Genomic DNA, 21,588 nt, shown 5'->3' with positions numbered 1-21,588 from the left:
AAAAATTGGACAGATATGTGCAAGAAAAATGAAACTAGACTACCTTTTCACACCATACGCAAGAATAAACTCAAAACGGATTAAAGACTTAAAGGTTAGACTCAAAACCATAAAAATCCTAGGAAAAAAAACATAGGCAGTAAAATTTTGAACATTTCTCATAGGAATATTTTTTCTGAACTAATTTTCTTATACTGAAAGCTTACTATGACTTGTTTGCTTTGAAAAGTACAGGATATCAATACATAAAGTTAATTACCAATCCTATCTAATAAAGAGGGAATATACTAATTGACCGTCACACCCTCACAAGATGGCAGCGCTTAGTCAATAAAGAGGGAATATGCTAATTGACTGCCATGCCCTCACAAGATGGCAGCACTCACAGCCACAAGATGGCGGCGCCCAGTCCCCTCAGCCTCACCTCATCCCTTCCCCACATGCACAAATTTCATTCACCGGGCCTCTAGTATATATAAAAAGGCAGTGACCATAATGACCGAAGGCTCGACCAAACACTGGAAGTCAGTCCTGCAGTCAGTGCTGGGTTGCTGTGGCGACCCAGCACTGACTGCTGCCGCTGCGGGTGCGACAACCCAGCACTGACTGCTGAGGGGGCCGTGGATCAGGCCCAGAGAGAAGCCTGGAGAGAGAAGCAAGGTCTGATCCATAGCCTCCGTGGCAGCTGTAGATCAGCCCTTGCCTCTCTCTTTCTGTCTGGGCCTGGCCAGCAGCGTGCCTCTCTTTCTCTCCGGGCCTCCACAGGGGCTGCTGATCAGCCCCGCCACTCTGATTAGGCTGGGGGATAGGCCAGGAGATGCTGAGTAGCATAGAAACCAACCAATCAGAACCAAATCTGGGTGAACTGTGAGGAGCCAATGGCTGCCTAGAAGGCGGAGCTTTTGACACTGACTGGCATTGAAACCGACCAATCAGAACCTAATCTGAGTGAACTGCAAAGGCAGAACCTAAGGTGGGGGCTGAGGAGGGGTTTTAAGGCAGTTTGGGGCGAGATCAGGCCGGCAGGGGAGGGCCATTGGGGGCGAGATCAGGCCGGCAGGGGAGGGCAGTTTGGGGTGATATCAGGCAGGCAGGGGAGGGCAGTTGGGGGTGAGGTCAGGCAGGCAGGGGAGGGCAGTTAGGGGCAATCAGGCAGGCAGGGGAGAGCAGTTGAGGGCAAGATCAGGCCAGCAGAAGAGAGCTGTTGGGGGCAAGATCAGGACGGCAGAGGAGGGCAGTTGGGGTGAGATCAGGCTAGCAGGGGAGAGCAGATGGGGGCAAGATCAAGCCAGCAGGGGAGAGCAGATGGGGGCAAGATCAAGCCAGCAGGGGAGGGCAGTTAGAGGCAATCAGGCAGGCAGGCAGGCAGAGGCAATTAGGGGAGATCAGGCAGGCAGGTGAGCAGTTAGGAGCAAGCGGTCCCAGATTACAAGAGGGATGTCCAATTGGAGAGGGTGCAGGCTGGGCTGAGAGACCCCCCCACCCCTATACGAATCTAGTATACACATGATAGATGATCAGTGAATATAAGACATCAAATTAACACACAAGGCACTAGGTACCCCCTGCCCCACTGAGAAACATCAACATTTTCTAATTAGTTTACAATAAATATTTGTTATAAGGCAATATCTGTGAGCCTCTAACGTGATATATCTCAGGACTAAATTACCTGACTCAAAGCTGGGATGGAGCTTGTCTGAGAAGTGGTTTGAGATATGGGACCATTCATCTGCAAAATTGAAAACATCAAACATACCATCACTACAATGTGAAGAAACATATTTTCAAACCACAGTAACTGAGTACAACAAAACCCATGAGAAAAGCACATTTTTATATGACAAAGGAAATTCAGGGAGATATTCAGAGCAATATAGGAGCCTTAAAATTTAAAATGTTGAAATTCTGACTGTACACAATAAAGTAAAATTCCTTTACTTTACTAAAGTAGTTTCAATAGGGAAAATTTTTTTAAAAAACTACTTTTCCCAAAGCCATTTAGAAACTTTAAATATTACTGCTTGACATGATCAAATCTTACAATTAACAAAAGCAGTCAAAATAAAAAATTTGTTATAATTCTAATTAATTCTTTAACTACATACCACTGCAATGGCTTTAATGTTATAAAAGTATTTATAAATCACTGTGTTTTCTTGGTGATTTCATATCCAAGGCTTTGGCCTGGCCAGGTAGCTAAGTCGGTTAGAATGTCCTCCTGTTAATGTCAAGGTTGTGGGTTCCATCCTTAGTCAGGAATCAACAATGAATGCATAAATAAGTGGAACAACAAATTGATATTTCTTTCTCTCTCTCTAAAAATCAATAATTAAAAAAAAAAATTAAAATCCAAGGCTTTAATATCTAGAGCTACTAGTTGCCATTTGTTTTCTCTATCTCCTAGTACTTAAGTTTCCTCTACCAAGCTACCCATAAATTTATTACATGTAAAAATCTGTTATCAGAAGAAAGGGAGATGCACAGGCCCATCCTGGCCTCAGGCATGCACTCACCAGATGATCGCTGTCTTTCCCTTCCTGGACTCGCTGGCCCTGCGGTTCAGCCACAACCTTAGCGTCCTGATCAGAAGTCATGAGCTGTTTACTTTGTGGCTCCACTGGGAGAAGTTTAATGTTAACTGTAGGATGCTGTAAAATGACAAAGACAGTAAATTGGTAACTTGAAGTACAGAGTATAACTGATTCTGAAGTCTTAAAATCCTCAAATTTTCCAGGATATGTTTATCCCTCTGGAGTTCAAATAGTTTAGAGAAATCTGCCCATAATTTACACCTTACTTACTCAAGAAATACCTTGGGTTTTTTTAAAAAATAAGTTTCTTCACAATAATTTGGTGACCATGATAATGTTTTAAGACTTAGAAACTATGTGTCAAAACATATAAACCCACTCATGCCCAGAACTCATATTTTTAAAACAGAAAATTACAAAATTAATAGAACTCCAACTTGGAATTTGATGACCCCCCAATTTATATATATCGTTTTTGACCAGCCCCATTAATTTCCTTTCTTCCAGGAACAGTTGTCAGGAGAAATAAACAATAATTGGTTAAAAGGAACCCCTTCACACTCTGAACCATAGTGTAAAGGGGCCTCTGCTACAAAGTACTAGCTCAACTTCACACATAACACCTCCTGATTTTCCCACATCTTACAAAGTAACTCTGGTTGGGAAGGGATGGTTTTTAGGCCTTCGTATTGTAAGTGTCAGACCCAAGATTCCTGGATACACAGGTCTGATTCCAGGCTACTCTGCTTTACAACAAGATAAAGACCTTGATTTAACCCATGTATCTTTTCAGACTCTTCTGAGTGCTTGATAAAGAAATCTAAAAGCTAACTATTTTGTCTCCTGGATAACCATGAAGCTTATCCTATCTAATAAAAGAGAAATATGCAAATTATCCATCACTCTGCTATAGCCACAAGCCATGCCCACCAGCCAATCAGGAGCGAGTGTGCAAATTAACCCAACCAAGATGGCTGCAGCCACAAAGAGAGCAGGAGGGAGGCTTGGGTTTCCCCAGGGATGGAGGAAGCCAGGCTTCTGCAGCCCTGGCCTGCTTTGGCCTTCACTTAAGGCTACAAAGTTTCAATTATAGGAGATAAATAAATCCCAACAGAAATGGCTGCCGCCATGGAGCGAGCAGAAGGCTTGGCTCCACTCCAGGCTACAAAGTTTCAATTGTAGAAGATAAATAAATCCCAGATACCAGGGCCTCTGCTTGGGTCGCCGGGGGGCGTGGCCAGCCTGCAAACCACCACAGGCCCCTCGCCCAGGCCGCCCCACATCCCAAGGCACCCCCACCCTGATCCAGGACACCCTTCGGGGCAAACCAGCGGGCCCCCACCCATGCACCAGGCCTCTATCCTATCTAATAAAAGAGTAATATGCAGATTGACCATCACTCCAACACACAAGATGGCTGCCCCCGTGTGGTCAAAGATCCTGCCCCCATGTGGACACAAGATGGCCACCACAAGATGGCCAGCAGGGGAGGGCAGTTGGGAGGGAACAGGCCTGCAAGGGAGGGCAGTTGGGGGGCGATCAAGCCTGCAGGGGAGGGCAGTTAGGGGTGACCAGGCTGGCAGAGGAGGGAAGTTGGGGGAAAACAGGCTGGCAGGGGAGTAGTTAGACATCAATCAGGCTGGAAGGGGAGTGGTTAGGGGGTGATCAGGCTGGCAGGCAGAAGCGGTTAGGGACAATCAGGAAGGCAGGCAGGCGAGCAGTTGGGAGCCAGCAGTCCTGGATAGTCAGAGGAATGTCCACCAGTGGGATAGGGCAGTCGGACATCGCTCGAGGGGTCCCAGATTGGAGAGGGTGCAGGCTGAGCTGAAGGACAACCCCCCCCCCCCGTGCCTGAATTTCGTGCACCGGGCCTCTAGTTAAGTTTCTATAATGATGCTCCTTATTCTCAATAACCTGTTTATGGTTAATGCTCAAAACCCTTGTTAATGAAATAATCTGATGATCAAAGATGGTCTCATCCAATTATCATTGTGTATCATCAATCAGAAAGGTACAAAATCCCTTAAATGTTGTAAGGTAGATATATAAATGTAAACTACTTATAAAGAAGAAATGCTTGAAACAAGTTAAATCTATTTCAAGAGGTCAGTGTTTTCCAAAATGTAGGATAAAGGACAAATACATTAAATTGTAATAGAGACCGACATCAATTCTCACAAAACTGTCACATCCAGAAAATAAAGACATAGATTGGTGTCCAGACTGATAAGTCACAGAAGGTAGTCCTGTAGATGCTTTTCATCGCTATTAACTTCTACACTTTTAAGATTCTCAAAAAAATGTTTGGTTAAACATGATATATGATAGCCAAAAGGGGGGTGGGGGGGGGACACAACTAGAAGATATATCTATCTATATAAAAGCCTAAGTGACCACTGCAACCAAAAGGACGACCGAACAGGCTGCATGGGGCGACCAGGCCGGCAGGGGGGTTCGTGAGGGGCGACCAAACGACCGAGCAGCAGGCTGCGTGGGGCGACCAGGCTGGCAGGGGGGGCAGTTGGGGGCAACCAGGCCAGCGGAGGTGGGGGGGCAGTGAGGAGCGATCAGGCCGGAGGCAGAGGCAGTTAGGGGCCATCAGGCAGGCAGGCAGGTGAGTGGTTAGGAGCCAGTGGTCTAGGATTGTGAGAGGGATGTCCTGATTGGAGAGGGTGCAGGCTAGGCTTAAGGGACACCCCCCCCCCCAATGCACAAACTTTGTGCACTGGGCCTCTAATGTGTGTGTGTGTGTGTGTGTGTGTGTGTGTGTGTCTGTGTATTCTATATTTTTTCAGGCAGTCAGAAATCACGTCCTGCTGATGGAAACAGCAACACACCAGACAGGTAGTCTTGCAAAACAAACAACAGAATCCAGGATATGAACTTGTTACAAACTAACAATATACACAAGCAGAGTTCTGCAAAGTGGGCAATTACTAGACAAGCAGCCTGGCTTTTTTCCACACAAAAGACAACACAAGATGCATAATGGCCAAACTTTGGCTTTTTTTTTTTTTTAAATATATTTTATTGATTTTTCACAGAGAGGAAGAGAGAGGGATAGAGAGTTAGAAACATCGATGATAGAGAAACATCGATCAGCTGCCTCCTGCACACGTCCTACTGGGGATGTGCCCGCAACCAAGGTACATGCCCTTGACCGGAATCGAACCTGGGACCTTTCAGTCCGCAGGCTGACGCTCTATCCACTGAGCCAAACCGGTCTCGGCTTGGCTTTGATTAAAACAACAATCAGGGAAATAATACTGATAGAATATTTGATGGCATTAAAGAATTACTGTATTTTCTTAGATGTTACAATGACATTATGATTATGTTTAATAATAAGAGACCCTGGCTTGTAGAACTGCATGTTTGAAATATTTACAGGGGAAATAACACAATGTCTAGAATTTTCCTCATAGTAGTACATTGGGCAGAGATGTGGGACTTCACCATTCCTCCTCCTGGAGAAGGATATGGGGATCATTATATGGTCCTGTCTACTTTGGTATGTTTCAATGTTCTTTAATACAAGGTTACAAAGGTAACCAGGCCAGAATATCAGTCCAACAAAAAGAGTGGTCCTGATCTGACCTGTGTATCCTGTCCATAAACAAGGAAGGTTCACATCACACCACTATGGCTCTTAATTACTAACCTACATGCAAATGGGTTTTCAAGAGTCCTACAACTACCAAGTCTGCCAACAGAAAAGGTTATTAATAGTCCCCTCTTGTAAACAGTACAACAGATACAAAGCATTAAAATTAGACTTTATTATCAAATGTCTGAATCTAGAATAAGATTTAAAGTACCATGATGATGCCCTAGCCCAGTGGTCGGCAAACTGCGGCTCGCGAGCCACATGCGGCTCTTTGGCCCCTTGAGTGTGGCTCTTCCACAAAATACCACGTGCGGGCGCCCACGTACAGTGCAATTGAAACTTCGTGGCCCATGCGCAGAAGTCGGTTTTCGGCTCTCAAAAGAAATTTCAATCGTTGTACTGTTGATATTTGGCTTTGTTGTCTAATGAGTTTGACGACCACTGCCCTAGCCGGTTTGGCTCAGTGGATAGAGCTTTGGCCTGCAGACCAAACAAAGGGTCCCAGGTTCGATTCCAGTCAAGGGCATGTAGCTTGGTTGCAGGCTCCTCCCTGGCCCGGGACCTGGTCAGGGCTCATGCAGGAGACAACCAATCCATGTGTTTCTCTCACATTGATATTTCTGTCTCTCTTTCCCTCTCTCTCCCACTCCCCCTAAAAATCAATGGAAAAATATATTTGGGCAAGGATTAACAACACCAAAAAAGTAGATGATAATGATGCAATTACTGACAATCCTTCCAATAAGTAACTTTTTCATTAGTTGTCAAGAGACCAAAACTATTTTGAGACTTAAAACTATAAACTATTGCTTTCTGGCATGGCCAAAAAGCAGGTCTCTGGGTTACAAAGAAAAATACGCAAGAGGGAAAACTTACCACCAAAGTAAAGTCCTTTCTGGCCTAAAACCCAGAGGCAGCCTCAACACACCTTTAATGAGCTGATCAAGAGAGGTCATTTCCCTGATTTGATTTCATCGCTCTTTAGAGGAAAAAAGCGGAGAGATTAAATTAAGCCCTCTTCCCGTGTGATGGAATCCTCCTATTTGGTGGACTCTATCCTAGCAGTACATTTTCCATCTCAATGTCAAAGCTATACTGAAAAAGCTTTACCAATCTTCTTAAATACTTGGAAGAATATAGTTCTCTTAGCTCTGTTTCTAAATAATTCTTTTCACATATAGTAGAAATGTTTCATAATTAAATATTTATTAAGGTCTTTTTAAAACACTCAAAGCAATCCTTAAAAATGTAAATCAATCTCAAACTTAATTATATATTAAGTTAGTGGTGTAACTATTCAGAGAATTATTCTAAGTGATTTTAAGACAGTGTCTGCAGGGTGGTCCAGGAAGCATCTACCTAAGTTGGGAATGGGAGCCCTGGACACTAGCCATAGAGCAGTGGTTCTCAACCTTTCTAAGGCTCTACAGCTGTGGTTCTCAACCCCACAGGTTGAGAACCGCTAGCAGGGTCGCCTAAGACCATCAGAAAACACAGATATTTACATTACGATTCATTAACAGTAGCAAAATGTGTTTTCCAATGGTCTTAGGCTCTACAGCAGCGGTTCTCAACCTGTGCGCCGCGACCCACAGGTTGAGAACCGCTAGTAGGGTAGCCTAAGACCATCGGAAAACACAGCTATTTGCATTACGATTCATTAACAGTAGCAAAATTACAGTTATGAAGTAGCAACGAAAATAATTTTATGGTTGGGGGTCACCACAACATGAGGAACTGCATTAAAGGGTCGCGGCATTAGAAAGGTGCCGGAAGCAAATCAGTTTCACTAAAAGAGAGATGCTGACAGGAAGCCAGGAAGGCTGGTCAACAACCTTAATTGCTCTAACCACTCACCCTTTAGTTGAGATATTGTTAGCTGAAGCAGCTTCCACCTTGGTTTGTCCCATCAAGTTGTTGTTATTTCCTGCCTAAGGGCTACATGTATATTTCTGTTTATCTTGACTAAGATGTTTTCCCCAAAGCCTCAATAAAAGGGATGGCAGAGCCAGAGCAGTCAGTAGTTCTCCCACTAGAGGTGGACTACCGCCTGGCCCCCCATTTCGCCAAATTGAATTTCTTCAAGTCTCCTTTCATTTGTGTGTGGCCCTTCTCCAGAACTCGAACCCTGAACCAGAACCCTGGACCACGCGGGACGTGGAAAGGGATTCCTACATTCTGGCACCTACCGAGGGACTTCTGGAGGAGAAAGTATTTTTCGCCTAAGAGCGAAGGAAGGAAAAAGTACACCGAGGAAAGGTGTGGAAAATTCACTGGAAAAAGGTGAGGGAAGTTCACCGCACACAAAAGCCCACGGCCAGCTGCAGAGTCTCGAACTGTAAGTAGGGTGGGAACATCTTTTTCAGCCAGGCTAATGGGGAAGAATTAGGTTATAAATATAAAGTAAACTTTATTATTAGAATTTTGGTTTGAATGCTTAAAGAATGTGGTTTCGAGGAGGAGAAAAAAATGGCGACCGAATAGAGTCGTGTTTGGAGGCTGGTCCTGGGGCGGAGAGTAGGAGAAGCAGAGGCTCGCAGAGGGAGTGTATGTGGGCAAGCCAAGGGACAGCTAAACTCCAGGAGAAGGCGGGGGAGTGCTGGGCAGTGTTCCCCTGACCGTGCAGCACCCATAGGGGCTGGGTCCCCTCCCGGAGCTGCGGGCTCACCGGGCACCTCGCCATCTTGCAAGGAAAGGAGGATTTTATTGGAAACCTGACTTTCTGTGACAACTGCAAACACTGAACAGCTGCGAGCACCAGAACACTGGTCCCCTATTGGCGCAAACATTCGGATTCAAAGGAACTCTTCACTGCACCACGGAAAGGTCAGATTTCGCCTGAAATAAGGTGTGGTTTCTAATCCCCGCGGTGGGTGAGGGAAGCGCTGGGTGAAGGAAGCGCGCGAGTTGCAGGACCGGCAGGAACCGGGAGATCTGTGCCTAGAAAAATAGGCAGCAGTTGGAACTGCCGTGATCTGTGAATGTGGAAGGGGGTCCTCTGAGCTGCTAACAGAAGTGACCTCTTAAAAGCAACTCATTTTAATCTGAGGAGGAGGGTCAGACTAAGAATTTTCAAAGGAGTGCAGGATCCTCAGTCTGGCGCACAGACCCACTGTCCGCACACTTGGGCTCTTTCCGACTCTGATTGCTAAGCCCAATACATAGGAAAACCCAGGTGGAAAAACCCTGAAAGACTGCAGGGGGAAGTTGTTTTTTTCAGAACCTGGGGAGCAGAGCTTGGTGTGACCATCGGAGAGGCAGCTCTGAGGCGCACACCTCCACAAGCTCTGAGGCACACACCTCCACAAACCGGTAGTGAGTGCCATAGAGGGAAAAAAAAAAAAAAAGCTAGAGAGGCCTGGAAGTCAATTCAGAAACACTGCCACCCAGGGGCAGAAACGATAATTGTCTCGGGTGTAATCCTATCTAATAAAAGAGTAATATGCAAATTGACCATACCTCCGCTACACCTACCAGCCACACCCACCAGCCAATCAGGAGCAACTATGCAAATAAACTCAACCAAGATGGCTGCTGGCCACAGAGAGCAGGAGGGAGGTTTGGGTTTCCCAGGCAATGGAGGAAGCCAAGCTTTCCGCCTACCCTTGCCAGCCTAGGCCTCCACTCAGTGCTACAAAGTTTCAATTATAGAAGGTAAATAAATTCCAGTAGAAATGGCGGCAGCCACGGAGCTGGAAGAGCAAGAGGCTAGGGTTACCCCGGCAATGGAGGAAGCAAAGCTTCTGCAGCTCTGGCTGGCCTAGGCCTCGGCTCCAGGCTACAAAGTTTCAATTATAGAAGATACATGAATTCCAACAGAAATGGCTGCCACCACGGAGCAAGCAGGAGGCTTGGCTCTGATCCAGGCTACAAAGTTTCAATTGTAGAAGATACATAAATCCCAGATACCAGGGCCTCTGCTTGGGTTGCCAGGGGGCATAGCCGGCCTGCAAACCACCACAGGCCCTTCGCCCAGGCCGCCCCACGCCCCAAGTGAACCCCCACCCTGATCCGGGACACCCTTCAGGGCAAACCAGCTGGCCCCGACCCAGGCACCAGGCCTCTATCCTATCTAATAAAAGAGTAATATGCATATTGACCACAAGATGGCTTCCCCCATGTGGACACAAAGATGGCTGCCACAAGATGGCCAGCAGGGGAGGGCAGTTGGGAGGGACCAGGCCTGCAAGGGAGGGCAGTTGGGGGCAATCAAGCACGCAGGGGAGGGCAGTTAGGGGTGACCGGGCCTGCAGGGGAGGGCAGTTAGGGGCAAACAGGCTGGCAGGGGAGCAGTTAGGCATCAATCAGGCTGGCAGGGGAGTGGTTAGGGGGTGATCAGGCTGGCAGGCAGAAGCGGTTAGGGGCAATCAGGAAGGCAGGCAGGTGAGCAGTCCTGGATTGTGAAAGGGATGTCTGACTGCCCGTTTAGGCCCGATTCTACTGGGATGGGCAATCGGACATCCCTCAAGGGGTCCCAGATTGGAGAGGGTGCAGGCTGGGCTGAGGGACACACACACACACACCCCAGCCGCCCCGTGCACAAATTTTGTGCACTGGGCCTCTAGTCAAAAATAAATACGAGAAATTAAGACACGGCCGGCTTAAAAAGCAGGACTGGCTTACAACACTGAGGAGCCGTGGAACGAAGCTGAACTGAAATACCGCCCAGACTGGGAAACAGGCATACCAAACAGAATAATAGAGGAAGTGAATGACAGCAGCTACTGCACATTTGAGTCTTCCTATTTTTTAATTTTAAATTCTTTTTACAATTTTTTTAAATTTTTTATTCTCATTTTTTATTTTCATTTTTTATTTTCATTTTTTGCATCTTTTATTTAAGAAACTAATTTTTTTCTTTTTCCTCAATCGATTTTCACCTTTTTAATTATTACATTTTTATTTTCAATCAGCATTATTATTACTATTATTTTACTTTTTTTTTAAATGTCATTTGATTTTCTCTTTCTTTTATTTTGAGATTAGTGTCCTACATTCTATTTGCATCTTTCCCTTATAATCGTTTTACCCTATCTCAACGCAAACATTATGCCATCACTCTCCTCCTAACCTTTCCCCTTTTGATCTCCTATCTATCTTAACCCTTTCTGGCTTTAGATTTTCCCTACTTTTTCAGTTTACCCTCTGCTAAAATTTCACCCTACTTATATATCTAATTCTCAACCCCCTGCAACAAATCCATACAAACCTCTCTCTACGCTACCTTAAAAAATTATTTTTCTCTCTGGCCTTTTGTTGTTTGCTTGAATGTTGATTAGATTGAATTTTTATGCTTTTTTATGAGATTGTTTTGATTATTCTTTTTGTTTGTTTGGTTGGTTCTTTTGTTTGCTTTGTTTCTGTTTGTTTTTTACTTTTGTTTTCCCTTGCCTCACTTGATATTAGTTGGTGTTGCAGTTTGTATTAATCTCCAGGCTTGTGTTGCTGGAATTTGCTGGGAATAGTGGTTGTTCTAGTGGAGTTTACTCCCCATATGTATAGTTTGTTCCCCTTTTCTCTCTTAGTATCGTTCTTGTCTCTCTTACTTCTTTTTCTTTTCTCTTTTTTTTTCTCTTTCTGCTCTTTTCCCAAGTTCAGATTCACACTCTTTTTTTATTTTTTTTTTTGTTCTTTCTTTTTACTCACCCTCTTCCACTCCTATTCCCTAATTTGTCTTTCTCTGGTGGTTACCTTTATTGGAGGTTATTAATATCGTGAATACAATTCTGTTCAGTGCCTTGTCTGTTGTGCCTGGTTGTGTTGTATTTTGTACCTTTAAATCAACACCGGAGAGAGAGATCTATATAACCAGACATCCGGAGAAGAGAGACCATGGGGAGACAAAGAAATAGCCCCCATAGGAAAGAAAAGCAGGCATCACCAGAAAAGGAAGTAAACGAATTAGAGGCAATCAACCTATCAGAGAAAGAATTCAGAGAAATGGTCATAAGGTGGCTGAAAAGGATGGAAGACAAATTCGACAATATGAGTAAGAACCAAGAGGAAATGAAGAAGAACCAAGAAGAAATGAAAAATGACATCGCTGCTGTAAAGAACTCAATAGGAAGCATCAAGAGTAGACTAGAAGAAGCAGAGGACCGCATAAGTGAGCTAGAAGACAAGATGGAAAAAAACACCCAATTACAACAGCTTCTAGAAACAAAAATTAGAAAGCATGAGGAGAGCCTAAGGGAACTTCGGGACAACACAAAACAAAACAACATCAGGATAATAGGGGTACCAGAAGGAAAGGAAACTGAGCAAGGAATAGAAAACCTGTTTGAAGAAATAATAATAGAAAACTTCCCTGATATAGGGAAGAAAAAACCCACACAAATCCAAGAAACTCACAGAGTTCCAAGCAAAATGAACCCCAAAAGACCGACGCCAAGGCACATTATAATTAACTTGGCAAACACCAACGACAAAGTAAGAATCTTAAAAGTGGCCAGAGAAAGACAGACAGTTACATACAAAGGAACCCCCATCAGACTAGCAACTGACTTCTCAACAGAAACTCATCAGGCCAGAAGGGAATGGAATGAAATATACAAAGTCATGCAAAGGAAGGGTCTAAATCCAAGAATACTGTACCCAGCAAGGCTATCAATCAAAATTGAAGGTGAAATCAGGAGCTTTACAGACAAAAAAGGACTAAGGGAGTTTATCTCCACCAAACCAGCAATGAAAGAAATGTTAAAGGGTCTGCTGTAAAAAAAAAAGAAAGAAAGAAAGAAAGAAAGAAAGAAATAGGAAACAAAGAAGGAACACAGGGGTATAGAATAAAAATGGCAACAAGTAAGTACCTATCAATAATAACTTTAAATGTAAATGGAGTGCATGCCCCAATCAAAAGACACAGGGTAACAGATTGGATAAGAAAACAAAATCCATATATCTGCTGTCTACAGGAAACCCACCTCAAAAAAAAAGGACGCATACAGACTGAGAGTAAAGGGCTGGAAAAAGGTTTTCCAGGCGAATGGAAATGAAAAAAAAGCTGGGGTAGCAATACTTATATATGACAAATTAGATCTCAAAGTGAAGGACATAACAAGAGATAATGAAGGCCATTTCATAATACTAAAGGGAGAAATCCAACAAGAAGAAATAACTCTGGTAAACATATATGCACCCAATACAGGAGCACCAAGATACATTTAAAAACTCCTGGAAGATATCAAAGGAGAGATTGACACCAATACAATCATAGTAGGAGACTTCAATACCCCACTATCACCATTGGACAAATCCTCTAAACAAAAAATCAGCAAAGAAACATCAATCCTAAATGACTCACTAGAACAGATGGAATTTATCGACATCTTCAGAACATTTCACCCCAAAGCCACAGAATATACATTCTTCTCAAGTGCACATGGGTCATTTTCAAAGATAGACCATATGTTAGGACATAGGCAAAGTCTCTCCAAATTCAAGAAGATATAAATCATATCAAGTATCTTCTCAGATCACAGTGGCATAAAACTGGAAATCAACTACAATAAAAACAACCCAAAGAAATCAAACACATGGAGACTAAACAGCATGCTATTAAACCATGACTGGGTTACCAAAGACATCAAGGAAGAAATAAAAAACATCATGGCAACAAACGACAATGAAAACACAACAATCCAAAATCTATGGGACACAGCGAAAGCAGCCCTGAGAGGGAAGTTCATAGCTCTACAAGCCTACTGCAAAAAACAAGAAACAATGGTAATAAATTACCTAACCCAACAACTCAAAGAGTTAGAGAGCAACAAGATAAGCCCAGGGTAAGCAGAAGGAAAGAAATAATAAAGATTAGAGCGGAGATAAACGACATAGAGACCAAAGAAACAATACAAAAGATCAACAAAACCAAGAGCTGGTTCTTTGAAAGGGTAAACAAGATTGATGAACCCCTAGCCAGGCTCACCAAGAAGCAAAGAGAGAGGACCCAAATAAACAAAATCAGAAATGAAAGGGGTGAAATAACAACAGACCCCGACGAAATACAAAGGATTGTTACAAAATACTACGAACAACTCTATTCCAACAAACTGGACAACCTGGAGGAAATCGACATATTCCTAGAAAAATACAACCTTCCAAAACTCAATCAGGAAGAATCTAAACAGCTCAACAGGCCAGTAACTATGGAAGAAATTGAAGCAGTCATCAAAAAGCTTCCGGCAAACAAAAGCCCGGGGCCAGATGGCTTCACAGGAGAGTTTTACCAAACTTTCAAGGAAGAACTAAAACCTATCCTCCTCAGACTATTCCAAAAAATTCAAGAGGAAGGAACACTTCCAGGCTCCTTCTATGAAGCCATCATCACCCTAATACCAAAACCAGATAAAGACAACACAATGAAAGAGGATTACAGACCAATATCCCTCATGAACATAGATGCCAAAATCCTCAACAAAATCCTAGCAAATAGGCTCCAGCAATACATCAGAAAGATCATACATCATGACCAAGTAGGATTTATCCCAGAAATGCAAGGATGGTACAATATCCGCAAATCAATAAACGTGATACATCACATAAACAAATTGAGAGATAAAAATCACATAGTCATATCAATAGATGCAGAAAAAGCATTTGACAAAATCCAACACCCTTTCTTGATAAAAAATCTCAACAAGGTGTGAATAGAAGGAGCATACCTCAACATAATAAAAGCCATATATGATAAACCCACAGCAAACATCATACTCAATGGGCAAAAACTAAAACCATTTCCCCTAAGAACAGGAACAAGACAGGGATGCCCACTCTCACCACTCCTGTTTGACATAGTGCTGGAAGTATTAGCTATCGCAATTAGGCAAGAAGAAGAAATAAGAGGCATCCAAATTGGAAAAGAAGAAGTGAAGCTGTCCTTATTTGCAGATGACATGATATTGTCCATAAAAAACCCAAAAGATGCCATAAAAATACTAATAGACTTAATAAATGAATTCGGCAATGTAGCGGGATACAAAATTAACGCCAAGAAATCTATGGCATTTCTATACACCAAATAATGAACTTACAGAAAGAGAGACTAAAAAAGCAATCCCATTTACCATCGCACCAAAAAAATTAAGATACCTAGGAATAAACTTAACTAAGGAGGTAAAAGACCTATATGCAGAAAACTACGGGACACTGAAAAAAGAGATAGAGGAAGACGTAAACAGATGGAAGAACATACCATGTTCATGGATTGGTAGAATCAACATCATTAAAATGTCCATACTACCCAAAGCAATCTACAGATTCAATGCACTCCCCATCAAAATACCAACAGCATATTTCACAGACCTAGAAAGAACTCTCCAAAAATTCATCTGGAATAAAAAAAGACCCCGAATAGCCACAGCAATCCTGAGAAAGAAGAATAAAGTAGGTGGGATCTCAATACCAGATTTCAAGCTGTATTACAAAGCCACTGTTCTCAAAACAGCCTGGTACTGGCACAAGAACAGACATATTGATCAATGGAAAAGAATAGAGAATCCAGATATCGACCCAAACCACTACGCTCAATTAATATTTGACAAAGGAGGCATGAACATACAATGGAGTCAAGACAGTCTCTTCAATAAATGGTGTTGGGAAAATTGGACAGATACATGCAAAAAAATGAAACTAGATCATCAACTTACACCATACACAAAAATAAACTCAAAATGGATACAGGACTTAAACATAAGACGGGAAACCATAAAAATACTAGAGGAATCCACAGGCAACAAAATCTCAGACATATGCCAAAAGAACTTCTTCACCGATACTGCCCCTAGGGCAATGGAAGCTAAAGAGAAAATTAACAAATGGGAATACATCAAAATAAAAAGCTTTTTTACAGCAAAAGAAACCATCAACAAAACAACAAGAAAGCCCACTGCATGGGAGAACATATTTGCAAATGCTACCACTGATAAAGGTTTAATCTCCAACATCTACAGGCAGCTTATGCAACTTAATAAAAGGAAGATAAATGATCCAATAAAAAAATGGGCAACAGACCTAAACAGAATATTTTCAAAAGAAGACAGAAGGAAGGCCAAGAGACACATGAAAACATGTTCAAAGTCACTTATTATCCGAGAGATGCAAATCAAAACAACAATGAGGTACCATCTCACACCTGTCAGAATGGCTATCATCAACAAATCAACAAACAACAAGTGTTGGCGAGGATGCGGAGAAAAAGGAACCCTCGTGCACTGCTGGTGGGAATGCAGACTGGTGCAGCCACTGTGGAGAACAGTATGGAGTGTCCTCAAAAAACTGAAAATGGAACTCCCATTTGACCCAGTAATCCCATTCCTGGGAATATATCCAAAGAAACTAGAAACACCAATCAGAAAGGATATATGCACCACTATGTTCATAGCAGCACAATTTACAATAGCTAAGATTTGGAAACAGCCTAGGTGCCCATCAGCAGATGACTGGATCGGAAAACTGTGGTACATCTACACAATGGAATACTATGCTGCCACAAAAAAAGAAGGAATTCTCATCATTTGCAGCAACCTGGATGGAATTGGAGAACATTATGCTAAATGAAATAAGCCAGTCAATGAAAGAAAAATAACACATGATCTCACTCATTTATGGATACTAAAGAACATTATAAACTGATGAACAATAAGATAGATACAGAGACAGTAAAGCATCAGACTTTCAAATTACAGGGGGAAAGTTAGGGAGAGGTGGGGGAGATAAGAAATCAAACGAAGGACTTGTATGCATGCATATAAGCATAAACAATGGACGCAAAACTCTGGGGGGTGAGGGCATGTATGGGTGGGGGGGAGGCAATGGTAAGATATGTACACATATAATACCTCAATAAAAAAATGTCAAAAGAAAAAAAAAGAATGTGGTTTCTTGTTCAAATTAAAATCTTAGTTGGTATTTGGAATTTAAAATCTGTAATAAGAAGTGAAACTCCACTGCTGAAGCCGCCTTTGGTGCCGAGAAATTCAAAGGTGGCAGGAGAGGGCAAGGCTATCTACTCTCCCGCAATGAGATTACTTAAAGTTTCATTTAAAAATTATAAAAGAACTCAGAGAGAAGTGCAAATCTTGGCCAAATTAGGTGTTAATTACTTTGGAAAGCGAAAAAGAAAGAAAAAATTTGAGATCTGTAATTTATCTATTAAGCATGAAAAATGTGTGGCCAGATCTGTTGCTGAAACTTCCCCGGAAGTAAGCAGAATGTGGGGGAAGGGAAACAAGTGGAGATCCTATATGGAAGCCCACTCTCCCAGTATGCTAAGAAATATGGTAATTTACATTCAAATAAACCAAACCTGGTTTTCCAGAGCCACTGGTAAAGTTTAAATTTGCCTCATAAAAAACCTAGAGGACAGAATTGAAGCTCTTAATTGATTATGTCTTGTATTTATTCTTAGAAATATAAAGTGTTATTGTGTTATTAATCTAGGACATGCTAAAAATATTTGACTTGCCAGCTTTAAAAGTTCAAAGTGCAAATTAAATTGGGAGAAAATATAGTTGTGGTAATTTAAATGCCTAAAAGTATAAGAACTTATTTTTGACAAAATAAAATGTTGTGTTTTCTCTAATAATTAGGAATTCAAAATAAGTTGCTTATTATTGGTCTAATTAAAAAAGAGGATTAGTTTTGTGATTCCCAACCAAAATTTTTCTATGCAAAAACCAGTTTAAAATCTAATTGATATCTTAAGATAATAATAAAAAGTATTATAATCTTTAAATCACATATGGATATATATATATATATATATATATATATATATATATATATATATATATTTGATGGTTTTTTCCCATGTTAAAATTTCAAGGCCTTAACAGAGATGATTCTTGGAAAGCTCCAAGGGCCCGGAGTAATACAAGAAATTTATTCTCTCTTCTTAAAGGAAATCTTTTAAAAACAGATCTAATATACTTGAAATTGCCTGGAAAGCCTTATCAAATAAAAATTAATAAATATACTTTAAATGTTATGAAGGTTTTTGGCCTCTTAAGAAGGGCAAAATGAAGTAACTAAATATTTCTTCCAGTTTAAAATTGAATTGCCATGGCCTAGAGCAAAGAAAATCCTTACATGATATTATTCTACAATGTCATTATAATTTTTGATATTTTACAACAGCATATTTTAACACAAACTTACAAACTAATTCTTTGAATGTTTTGGCAGCAATTTAAAAGCACATGAAAGGATTTAATTCCTTCCACTGTATGGAAGTCCCCCTGGGAAGGCACTTGAGCATTCTACATTGGCCCTTCTTGCTCTTTTTGCCAAAAGGGACCCACTTCTCACAATCCAATTGCCCACAGCTGTGGCCTGAGCTCTCTGTTCCTGCTGAGGTTGAAGCATCGTGGTGGCTGGTACCATGGATCTGTCTCTCGCACAATGGCGTGAGCTGGGCCCTCCCTGGAGAAGAAACCTGGGTTCCCCAAGATATGTGATCATTGCCAGGGCCCCGCCAGCAGGCGAGGGGATCCCAAGGCAGGTGCTGGGCATGGAGGCCATAGGGGCATAGGCTACCAAGGAGACAAAACTGAACCTCACATCACCCTGCTTGGCCCCGGAGGATGGCTGGTTAGTCAAAGACGGGTAAGATTCCTCAAAGGAGGAACAACCTAAGACAGGCACAGTCGCAGAGGGGCCATCAGGAGAGAACTTGGGGGTCAACAGAGATGGGACACAGATCCTCACCCCCCCAACATTACAGGGGCTTGAACACTCGCCCCTTCTGAGAGAGGTCTCCTGCCCCATGGCTGCTTCGCGCTTCCCATGTCCAGCTCAGATCGGGACCCAGGTGGCCGACAAAGACTTGTCCAGCTCAGATTGAGACCCAGGCAACAGAGACTTGGCTGACAACAGCTGCCCTATATCTAAATCCAGTCTAATACCAGGAATGCTTACAGCCTTCTCAAGGATGCAAATAATCCTTTGCATTAATACTTACAGGGTAAACTAAGATTATTGTTAGAGTATTAAATTTGACAGTAAAATAGTCAAATTTTCAGATTAATTTAAATTGGCTAATTGAAATAAGTAAATATTCAAGAAAAATTATACTGGACAAAAAGCTGTTTCTACAGTATTAACTAAAAATTATTTTGGTAGTTCATTTCATGGTAACATTGCTTAACATGCAATGAACCTAAAACAGTCATATTTTTGTACAAAAAATTAAAATTTAAAGTGATCAAGACTGTATTATAAAAATTTTCCAAAAGCCTCCTAATAATTATATCAAAAAAGGGGGGATAGTGGAAAAATATTATGTAAGGAAAAATATCCAGAAAAAAATTTTCTTCTTTGAAAACTAATTTTCATTTGTAATACTAAGAGCATGACACCTATGAAAAAACACACATGGTGTCAGGATAAGCCAAAGGAAAATCGTTTGGGCTCAAATAAAAAGGACCCCAAGTAAAATTTATAGAAAAGATTCCTTTATTAACTTTTGGTCGAGAATATGTTTGTATATTTTCAGAAAACAACTCCAAGATCATGTGGATTCCTGCAACAGAGAGAAATTGACAGGAATGCTCCAGCCATAAAGACAGAAGAGAAGCAGTCCAGAGATGGAAGACACTGACGACACCTTGCCATGCTAGCAGTCAGCAGCTGTGCATCGCTGCAGGTTGCCCAGGACCAAACCAGAGGTCGGACCTGCATTACCACCATCTGTCCACCATCCAGATACCATTGCTGACATGTTCTCAAAAAACTGTTGGACATTGAAACTGGGATTCAAAAACTGTTGGCCCAGAAAGAAACTTACTGCAGACTGATTTCATTTGAACTCTCAGCATAGCCATTGTTGCTTGTCTCATTTTTTGTTCTTATATGTTTATTTCTAGTCTGCATATGCAAGATTTTTTAAGGAAAGAAAACGGGGGAGATGCCGGAAACAAATCAGTTTCACTAAAAGAGATGTTGACAGGAAGCCAGGAAGACTGGTCAACAACCTTAATTGCTCTAACCACTCACCCTTTAGTTGAGATATTGTTAGCTGAAGCAGCTTCCACCTTAGTTTGTCCCATCAAGTTTTTGTTATTTCCTGCCTAAGGGCTACATGTATATTTCTGTTTATCTTGACTAAGATGTTTTCCCCAAAGCCTCAATAAAAGGGATGGCAGAGCCAGAGCAGTCAGTAGTTCTCCCACTAGAGGTGGACTACCGCCTGGCCCCCCATTTCGCCAAATTGAATTTCTTCAAGTCTCCTTTCATTTGTGTGCGGCCCTTCTCCAGAACTCGAACCCTGAACCGGAACCCTGGACAACGCGGGACATGGAAAGGGATTCCTACAGAAAGGTTGAGAACCACTGCCATAGAGGGATCTAGCAAGCCACTGCAGGATGATAAGGCCAACTTCTAGATTTTCAGTGGAAACTGGGTTTGGCTATGAGCTCAGACAGTTGCACATCACTTAAGTATCCTTATGTTGCAGTCATGCTAAAATGGCAGATCATTTAGGCCAAGAAAAGAAGAAGTCTTCTGAAATGACAATTCCACAATTTCAGAATTTCTACAGTTCAAGGAAATTGCTACAATTATTGAAACTGTTTGAAAACTGATTATTTCGTTAATAGAATTTCCATCATCATTCTAAAATCATAGACTCTACTTTCTGCAACAAAACATTATAAGGATCAGATATTTATTGAATAAAAATTACTATTTTTCCATTTTTTAAAATAATAAAGTAATCAAACAGGAATTAAGTGGTGATTGAGATACAACTTTGTGAATGTAGTAAAAGCCACTGAATTGCATACTTAAAAAGGGTGAACTCAGTGGCATGTGAATTACATCTCAATGAAAACTTGCACACAAGAGCCTAAAAATTCACCAAGAAATCTTAAAAAGTTCACCAGGCCTGTTCTTTGAGGTAAATGTTGGTATTATTTTGAAACTATTTTATTTTATATATTCACACTATCATAGGATAAAGTACAAATTACATTCATTTTAAGTACTCAGATTTTCAGCATTAAAGAGAGATACAAACTTAAAATCATTAAATAAGCTAGTAAAGTACACGTTTTCTTTTTTAAAAAATATATTTTATTGATTTTTTACAGAGAGGAAGAGAGAGGGATAGAGAGTTAGAAACATCGATGAGAGAGAAACATCGATCAGCTGCCTCTTGCACACCCCCTACTGGGGATGTGCCCGCAACCAAGGTACATGCTCTTGACCGGAATCGAACCTGGGACCCTTGAGTCTGCAGGCCGACGCTCTATCCACTGAGCCAAACCGGTTTCGGCACATCATCTGTTTTCTTAGAACAGGATATGTAACTTTTTAAATTAAGTTATATCTTTTCTTTGGCTTTCACCAGTTTTTCCACTGATGTCCTCTTTGTACTCCAGGATCCAATTTAAGCTCTCACACTGCATATTAAGTTGTCACTTCTCTTTGGTCTCCTCCAAATTGTGACAGTGC

The 21,588-nt window shown here is 41.8% G+C and overlaps 1 protein-coding gene and 1 pseudogene across 2 annotated transcripts in view; one reads left to right on the top strand and one right to left on the bottom strand.

The window, feature by feature from the left end:
- The window catches only part of LARP4B (La ribonucleoprotein 4B), a 111,977-nt gene that overhangs the window by 58,679 nt on the left and 31,710 nt on the right, over nt 1-21,588 (bottom strand). For both annotated transcript variants that reach the window (XM_054726554.1, XM_054726553.1), the window contains 2 exons: nt 2,517-2,651; nt 1,673-1,732 (listed from right to left, as the gene is read on the bottom strand). In XM_054726554.1, coding sequence (XP_054582529.1) covers nt 1,673-1,732; nt 2,517-2,597 — 141 coding nt within the window. In that variant the 5' untranslated portion in view covers nt 2,598-2,651. The remainder of the gene's footprint in view (nt 1-1,672; nt 1,733-2,516; nt 2,652-21,588) is intronic.
- LOC103293927 (COMM domain-containing protein 6-like) lies at nt 5,977-20,710 on the top strand (annotated as a pseudogene).

Source organism: Eptesicus fuscus, chromosome 2 (assembly GCF_027574615.1).
Source record: "Eptesicus fuscus isolate TK198812 chromosome 2, DD_ASM_mEF_20220401, whole genome shotgun sequence".
Classification (NCBI taxonomy): domain Eukaryota; kingdom Metazoa; phylum Chordata; class Mammalia; order Chiroptera; family Vespertilionidae; genus Eptesicus; species Eptesicus fuscus.
This window is presented reverse-complemented; position numbering and strand designations above follow the sequence as displayed.